Source organism: Electrophorus electricus, chromosome 8 (genome assembly GCF_013358815.1).
Source record: "Electrophorus electricus isolate fEleEle1 chromosome 8, fEleEle1.pri, whole genome shotgun sequence".
Taxonomy (NCBI): Eukaryota; Metazoa; Chordata; class Actinopteri; order Gymnotiformes; family Gymnotidae; genus Electrophorus; species Electrophorus electricus.
The window spans coordinates 13473482-13482622 of record NC_049542.1 but is presented as its reverse complement, the minus strand read 5'-3'; the positions used below and the strand labels follow the sequence as shown (position 1 = coordinate 13482622).

Genomic DNA, 9141 nt, shown 5'->3' with positions numbered 1-9141 from the left:
GGTTGTTTATTGTTCATGTGAGGCTATATAAAATAAACCACCAGACACCAGTCTTTCTTTCTCACTTACTTTCTCACTTATATTCTTTCTTTCACCGCAGGTTACTGAAAGGAGGAAGTGGGATGACTACATCCTGGTCTCGCAGGATGGAGAACTTCAGCCAACTGAGGGTGAAGAGAAGGGAATTCCTGCAATTGCCCCACCCTTTAAGCATGGGCAGCGCTTCAGCAAAGCCGAGTTTCAAGATCCTCTAATGGGACCCACTTCTGGATCATCCAGCCCAGATGGGGGCAGTACTAACAGCAAGGACTCGGATTTTACCATTGTTAACCCCACTGACCTTTGAACCCTAAAATCTTGTCAGTTTATTTGGTCTTTAGCCTTCAAACTGCTACAGAGGAAAAATCTCTCTACTGAACTTTTGCACATATAAACTCAGGCTGATTGCCTTATGAGCCCCCTGCCATCTTTAACCTAGACTACGGTTAGGGTTAATATTATGATAAACCTTCCCTCTTTAATCTAGACTACGATTAGGATTAGGGTTACCATCTTTAATCTAGATTATGGCTAGTGGTAAGGTTAGGATCACCCTACCATGTTTAACCTAGACCCTGTTCCATAACCTGGTCCTTTAACTGTGTTCATATTTGCTGTAAGCCTCTGTCCTAAATCATAAAACTGTATCCTGCTATCCAGTTCATTTAGCTCTTATGATGCTTGGTATTATGATTTACGTAGAACAAAATTATGCCCTATAATTTTGACTCTGCAGTTCAGTCTTAACTCAATCACTGCGTATTCTCTGATTTTCATAAAACATACTTGAATGCACATACTGAGGAGATCTTGAGAGAATGGACACCTGGATGAAATGAATATACCATAAAGAATATAAGTGAATTTTGGATAGCAGGTAATATGGTAACTGTATATGTATGTGTTCTGGTTGCAGTGCAGATGTGCACTTTGAAAAGCAGCCCCGCTCATCTTAACCTTTCAATAATCTCTTCACAGATTGATACATGCAGGCAAGATCTACTCCTCTTCCATACTCATACTGTCTCTTTTTGCAATAGGACTAATAATAATAATAATAATAATAATAATAGTAGTGACTTGTGTGCACTACATCTCACTTGCCAGAAGGGGGAGCCTTAATTATCAATATGGACTGGTATCAGTAACCTCTCTCTTCAGCATTGATTGTTCATTATCCAGTGCCTGAATATGTGGCCATATAAGTATCCATCTGGTTCTTCAGTTCTTTGGGTGGGTTGTTTCGTTTTTCTTTTTTTTTCTAAACAATTTTAACACAGATTCCAATTTAAAAATTGTTAAATTATGATGTTTTCACCATTTTTATGCAAACACTGTTCTACTAGGTTTTGTTTTTGGTGTCCTTTTTCTAATTTCTCTTGGTTTCCATGGTAGCTGTGTATGGTGTTGTACATGAGGGATGCTGGAATGATTTTGAAATTATATTAACTACAGATTAATAAAAAAAGGTATTTTTGCTGCTGCCTTATCCCACCTGTGTGTACTGGGCATCATGTTTGTTTGTTTGTTTTTTTCCTCAGTCTGTACATAAAAAACTTGAAATGTTTCACATTTTTCTACAGAGAAAAAAAAGACACAACTTTAGGTGGAATGGGGTTAGTTTGAACACGTCTCAGTCGTCATGAGTTACTGTCTGCCTGTAACGGTTTTACTGTGGAATTCAGGAGAGACATTCTGATTGCTTGCTCACAGCCTGTGCTAGTAAGGAAGGCAGGTAATTGCTGCTTCATCACATCTTTTTTTGTCATTTGATTAGCTGAAAGACACAGTGGCTTGTTTGAAATCATCTTGCCAAACCCCAAACAGAAGGGCTTAATTTGTAGTCATGGCTCTGTTTGTCCAAAGCTTTTAATTCTTAACTGGTCCAAATTTAAAAATAATGTGAAGTTGTATTAAGAAGATTTAAGATGTGTTTTGGCCATTCCAGCCGAAATGCCATTAGTTGATGGGTAGAAGTAAGTCTTAGGAATAAAATGTATATAAATGGGTTTTTCTGCTCTTTGGCAGACTCATATTGAAATAATATGATTATTCACAAATGATCTGGATTTGGTAGATTTATTTTACACTAGCAATGTAAAAATAACTAGCAGACATTCCATTCTTCATGGGGCACTACTATGGAAGTACTTTGACATTTACAAATCCTTGTCAATACTTTATTATTAGATTTACTCAAAATCATAGTATGATATTGCTAGATTATTTGAATATTATCTTTGTATACTCTATACAGATAAATTACCCCAATTAAATATTTAACCCTTTCCAATCAGGCGCAAGTGTAGGCGTGGTAGTCTATTACCACGCTGTCACAACGCCAACAGTGTTTAGGTAGGGTAGTTTCAACTGAACGCAATTTGGGTCGATATTAATTTATTCGGTCGTTTTAGTGATTTTAAACATGGTGAGTAAATTTAAGGCCACACAATATAAATACTATATCCACGCTCACAAGTAACATTATTTCTGGATAATTTTGGACAAACCCCCCCTTTCAGAGGTCATCGTTCGGTTTGTGCTAGCTAGCTAATACAGCGTGTGTGGCATAAGTTATTTCAAAATGACTAGGGGAAATCGGCCAATTTTACATTTTTACTCGTTGTGCCTAACTTATTGTCATTAGCTTCATCTGAAGATAATTTAATAGTGGATGAAACACGAGGACGGTTGACAAGGAATGATAACAAGGAAAACAATCGAGCCACGTTTCTCAACACATGTAGATGCATAGCTATCTATCGTTGGCTAAGTTAGCTATCGCTAGCTACCTTCCTAGCAAACGGTTGTTTCTACCCTAGCTACTAGCGTATGGGTGTAAAGCAGTAGTATACGAATTACGTTTACATCGAGGAAGAAAGAGTTAAGATTTAATTAAACTGATTAATGTATCTTAACAAAATTAGTAAGCGCTTCTAAGAGCTAACTTTAATATCTGTCAAGATAGCGTTAGCTAACCTAGCTAATGTACTGGTTCTTAGCTAAGTTAGCTAACTAGCCAGCTATCCATGCTAGCGATAGCTAGCTAACTAGCCAGCTCGTGCTAGCTAGGTGATTGTGTGAATTTTAAAAGTTTAAAAACGTGTTGTTAATATTTAATCACAGGGCAGTTAATTGAACACATAATTTCGAACCGAGTAGAATGTTTAAGCTATTTTCAGTTAATTTTACAGCATTTTGTGCACAAAGCCTTTTTCCTGTATGCTAACACATGTCACTTAAAATTATGGTGACGTTACCTAACTAGCTAACACTAGCTGAAAAGTTAAACATATGGTCATGTTAAAATGTTTGAATTTTTCAGGCTATGCAAAAGCAGCGTTGTGGAATTCAAACGTCAGCGTTGAGGCTATCAAACGGTTACATTTTACCTGAGGGCAAACTGACACCTAATACCCTGTTTGTTGGGGGCATCGACATGAAGGTGATTTGAGCTAGCTAGTCCTTCTGAATTTAAGTCACCGTGAAATTAAAAAGAATGTTTGGCTCAATCTGCGATTTTTATTTACTGTCTATTAAGGTGGAAGAAAACGAGATCCGAGATTTCTTTGCTAGATATGGCACTGTAAAAGAGGTTAAGATAATCACCTACCGTGGTGGTATTTGCAAAGGGTGAGGTTTAAACATTTGCTATAAATGTCCTTATATTTGTGAAGAAGGAAATGTAATTGACATTTAATGTTTAAACATCATCGTAAGCGCTCTTTGTCTCCTTTTATTCATTACGTTTCCTGAGCAGGTATGGATTTGTTTATTTCAGTGAGGACGTTGACATCCAGACCATCATTGATGTAAGGAGGTCACTGTTTGCCTTAAATATTCAGATTATTTTACTTCACTGAAAAGAATGGCTTATCTGACTAATGGAAAATTCAGTTGCTTATATGAGCCAAACATGCATTATCTTGTCCTTGCATCACCAACATGTGACTGCATGACTCACAGCAACAGATCACTTTTAAAGGGAAGAAACTCAAACTGGGTCCTGCAATCATGAAGGAGCGGAGTGCTCGTGAGTCTTTGGCTCAGATTTTTCAGAGATCGTCATACTTTTTGTTAGTGTGTTGAAGGTATACTACTGGTACTGTGCATACGTAAATGTCATTCAGCATTGCCATTTCATCTTAATCATTTTATCTTAATAGAAGTATCTATGGATACTTCTATGCCTTGAACTTCAAAGCATAAACTTAACTGCTTATGATGACTCACTATATACTGTTTAATTGTTATTGTAATATTCAGATTTGGGGTTTGGGGGTATTTATTGCAGTCATTTTTGTAGTCTGGTATATTATCAATATGCACAGCATATTGTATTAAGTGGGTGGGATTTAAAATGTGCACAGGAAGAAAACTACAAGATGTTATGGTAGAGACTTTTAAAGCACCTGGTGTTTCTTATCTAGGTAAGGATTACTGTAAAGAAATGCACATGCTTTTTTTTTTTTATTGCTTGCTTGGGATCTAGATACATACTAGCTATATGAGCATGTGGGCACTTATTATGCAGTCTTCTTTGCATTGTGTGTGTGTGAGATCCAGGTTCAGTGCAGTCCCCTCTGATTGGTCCATCTCAGTGGATTAGTCCTTCTCCCTACCTTTACTGTACCTGCTGCACACCTGTCTTGGCCCCCTCGTCACCAGTGCTGAGTGGAGGTGGTCAGTACCTACAGGTAAATGCAGTGGCATAGGTCATGTTGACTCCCAGAACTATGCAGAAATATAGAAACTTCTAAAGGGTTCATAACTATCAAGCACCGCTGTACTCAATATCGACGCATGTATGTCACCTGTGGTCAGAGGTCAGTACTGACAGGTAAATGCTAGTTCTGACATTTGTATTTTTCATATTGCATTAAATATGAGACTAATATTTGTGATGTATACTTTCAAGTAGGACATTTAATTGAATTTGAATCAAATTTTTGTTCTTTGGTATGTCAAGATGTATTGTTTCAAGGTTTGTATTTTGTATTCTGTAAAAACTTGCACATCTTTTCGGTTGCTATGGTTATTTTGTAATTAGCCTGGTACATTAGGTTTGAAACACTTAAATTTAATTGGGTAAACAGCTAGGCTGCTTAGCAATGCAGAGTGTGGTGGGAGGGGAAGTACATGTGCAGCAGCAGATCCAGTGATGTTGTCTTTTCTTCTTCAGCCATATTCCTTCTCCAGCTTTCCAGGAGTCATGATGCCTCAGGTGCCTGTGAACTATGCACAGACAACTTACTCCTATCCGGTATGCAGTCTCCCTCTTGGTGCACACATACATAGGCACTGATTAATTCTCTTGAGTTTTGGCTGGCTTGCACATGTTGTGTAGTGACCATGTGAAGTCGCCTATGTTTGACCAGTATGTCATTGTGCCAACATATAAGCCTGTGGTCGAGTGATTATCTATCTGCATTTGTGAAGTACATTTCCAAATGTGCATTGGTACATCAAAGTTTTGTGTTTAAACGTTTTTTAAATTGTCACAATGTTGTGGACTGAAATAAGTGATTCTGGTCAAGGGTAGTTTGCCATCTGTGGAATTAGAAACTAGCAGAAATGCGTATGCAAATCTCCTGAAAATGTATAACGTTTCAATCAGTGTTAGGGTTGTGCCCAGCAACACACACATTTACACAAATTTAGCCGGAAACCGGAGTATGGGTGTTTGCTAGTATATGGGAACCTTAAGCTGATATTAAGGTTTACATGTTTTCTTCATGCAAGTGTAAATACTGCTATAATCCCTATGAGCCTGACAGCTGTATTGCTCTTTTGAAGCCAGATGATTTTAAATATTACTGTGCAGTGGTAACAGCAGTACTTCTGTTCATGTACTCTTAGTGGTTAATGTACTTAACTAGTAATCAGAAGATTGAAAGTTCAAGCCCAGCCACCAAGTTGACATTGTAGAACAAAGCCTTCAAGCCTTCAATTGCTCAAGTTGTATTGTCATAATTGTAAGTGGCTTTGGATAAATGCCGTAAATGTAAATAATATACTGTTTCAGAAAATGTATACCTGAAAACATGTATACTTCAGAAAAGCAGAGCCAAGATATAATAAGTATAATATTAAAAAAAAAATTCACTGCATTGTACACCGATGCAACACCAATCTAAGACCACCCTACGTGGAAACTTGCTGCCAGCCAGTGGGTAACACTAAAGCATTTCAGTGTATAATAAAAATACTGTCAGTGTTGACAGACAACTCAGTTTGTGTGTGTGTCTGTGTAAAAGTATCCCCTGCCACAGTGGTGCGGTGACCAGAGATCAAGGCTCATCAATCAGGTCAGTCTGCCAGTTTCAGCACTGGATTTGCAGCTGTGGAAGGGATGTAAGGAGTGTTGCTCAGATGTAGACATTGTAATTTAGTGTCTTAAGTAGTTAGCCAGCCACTGTTACAATAATCAATTGTTTCAAACAAGACAAGGAAGAACAGTCACATGTTTATACAGTCTTGAACCATTAGAGGGCAGTGCAGATGCAAACAACATTATGGAAGATGTGTAAATAGTCTGTTACACTATAGAAGTTAGTGTATTTGTTGCTATTAGTCCTAATATGTGCCTGTCTTTCAGAACTGTGTGGATTGTGGGGTCCAGACCTTGCTGACTCTTCTATAGCCCCTTTACCATGCAATGGTGGACTGGTAAGAAGACCATTTCTCTTCCCTGATGGTTTTTTCAAGCATATCATACTTAAGACCAAGATAAAGGAATGTACCTGCTTTTTACTTTTCTACCTTTTTGCCCTTTTTAAAACTCATACTATATTAAGAGTGTGGCTTAAAATTGTAGTTGCTTCTAAGTTTTGGTTATTACTTAACATAAAATATTACTACATGCATTTTATCTGTAAAAGCATATCAGTGTAGCTGTGATTTGAAAGTCTAAAGGATATTGTATAGTATAATTTATTGTGGACCAAGTTTCTAATATGTTCCATATATTAGTCAAGATGACTATGCAGTGGTGGGCTTGTTACAGTGTTAGGGCTTCACAGTTAATCGGGGTGTGAGATCTGAGGGTTATCCAACCATTAACGTTTGAAAGATAGTAATTGTCATTTCCATTTGATGTATGCAATTGCTTTGAAGCATATAAATCAATAATGCTATAACGATAAATATATAGCGTGCTACACTATTTTTATTCTCGCACTCATGAAAAACTACGTCTTGAGCTGAAGCGATGGCCCACAGAAGTCTAAAGGGAATTTTTATGATGTCTACATCTAAAACCAAGCCTTTGAGCTGTAAACCCTGTTAGCTTTCTTAAATGATGAAATAATGTGTTTTGAGGTTTAGTGTCGGCATATTCCTTTAACACCATAGTACTGTGAAACTTTTTTTTGACCAAACCAAACTTAGCATTGCTTTACCTCTTAGCACTTTTGTGTTGGTTTCCTCTCTTCCCCTGTTTGACCATTGTCCCTAAATGTATTTGGTCTCAGAGTGAGCTTACTTCGAAGCTGAAGCTGGCATTTTGAAGGAGAGGGCAGAAAATTGTGGAAGAACACCCTCAGCTTTCTACCGCTGATGTGATTTATTGGTGTGCGTATCTGTTTTCAGCGGGGGAAAAAATGGGGGGGCGGGGGGGGGGAAGCCTGGTTGGTTGACAGGTCAGTCCAAATCATGGTCATGTGGTCAGTCTGAAGAGAAGGCCGTGTACAGTGTGTGGATATGCATGCCCTGCTCAGGAATACACTACACACTCTTTGCCAATTTATTTGTGTTGACTTTTTATGTTGTCCTACCAAACCCTTAAAAAGACACTTTTAGGCTCACAAATGTGTATTATATTTTCTGTTAATTATTTGTTACTTCTTAATGTTTGGTGTACTTTAATTCTCCGAATGCTTGGTTGATGTTGAGGGGGGAAGACTGTTCTCTTCGGGGTTCTGTAAATTGTTCAGCAAGTTCTGTTCAGTTTCATTTATTGACTGACTTATTCAAGCTCGCAGTCATCTAATTGGTTAATTTCACAAGTTTCATCTCACTGTTTTGAGCACTTTTTTTTTTTGTTTTGTTTGTTTTATTTTGTACTGTATTTTGGCACACTTAATACTAAAGTCACTGTTTTGAGTGATTACAGCTGAATTTGGATATATTTGGCTTTGCCAGTTTTTCAGATTTCAGTACTTCAGTAGTGTCTAAAGTTTGTGCAGTTGTGAGGAGATTTAAAAAAAATCACGCCATTAAAATTATAGAAAACTTTTAAATGCAGCCCTGTAACTTTAAAAAAAAAAAAAAAAAAGCATAGGCACATTGAGAATTTTAATTCATGCAAATTCACTGAGTCATATTTTAATTCACTAAGTAATGATGGAATAACAATGATTCACGTTCTATCACAGTTTGAAGTTGTTGAGGGGTTGTTTTTTTCTTTTTGAATGTTCATGATTTGTTTAGGTTTTTTTTTTTTTCTTTATCAGATTAATCTTTAAAGCAGATTGTAAAAATGGGGTGATTTATAAACACTTTTATAGAACATTTAAATCAAATTGGATTTGGAATTTGCTGTATTACTTCCACTTTGCATGTCCCTTTGCATCATGGGAACTGTAGTTTCCGCTCTGATTGATGGCATTATTTAGTCACTTTCCTTTATATTTCAATGTTTAATAGCTTAACATATAAGGTTTGGTTTCTCGTATTGTTTGTTTAAAAGAAATAAAGTTGAAGTTAATAACTGATCTTTGCCTAGTTTGCCTCTGTTCCTGTACATGTTCAGTCTCACCATGATGTAGTTAGCGGAAGTTTTTTGTTCTCTTCCACCGATATTTCCAACAGAACTGTGACAAGTATTTGGTTCAAATCAAAGATGAGGTTTTTTTTGTTGTTGGAAGGAGGTTGCTAGTAACTGAACCATTAATTTTCCATTGTAGTGCATTGTAGCAGCGTGTGTGAGTTTATTGTGTGTGTGTGTGAAGTCTGAGGTGTCGGTAGACTATGATGTTTGGTGTAGCGGGTGGGTGGAGGAGCTTAGTTATGTCCCAATTCCAGCCTCCTGATGAATTATGCATCAGTGTCACCAGCTGTAAATTAAATATGAATAATTTTACATCTACCCCCACACATGGT

At 37.2% G+C, this 9141-nt stretch overlaps 2 protein-coding genes across 3 annotated transcripts in view; both read left to right on the top strand.

The window, feature by feature from the left end:
* tbc1d5 (TBC1 domain family, member 5) overlaps positions 1–1533 on the top strand; it is a 32634-nt gene extending 31101 nt beyond the window's left edge. For both annotated transcript variants that reach the window (XM_035529209.1, XM_035529208.1), the window contains one exon: positions 101–1533. In XM_035529209.1, the coding sequence (XP_035385102.1) occupies positions 101–346 (246 nt within the window). In that variant the 3' untranslated portion in view covers positions 347–1533. The remainder of the gene's footprint in view (positions 1–100) is intronic.
* A 1834-nt stretch (positions 1534–3367) lies between these two features.
* dazl (deleted in azoospermia-like) lies at positions 3368–7605 on the top strand. The gene is made up of 9 exons (XM_027030107.2): positions 3368–3484; positions 3581–3672; positions 3800–3851; positions 4006–4072; positions 4606–4736; positions 5222–5302; positions 6297–6347; positions 6638–6708; positions 7512–7605. The coding sequence occupies exons 1-8, from the start codon at positions 3368–3370 to the stop codon at positions 6680–6682; spliced, it is 636 nt and encodes a 211-aa protein (XP_026885908.1). The 3' UTR covers positions 6683–6708; positions 7512–7605.
* The last annotated feature ends 1536 nt before the right edge of the window (positions 7606–9141 follow it).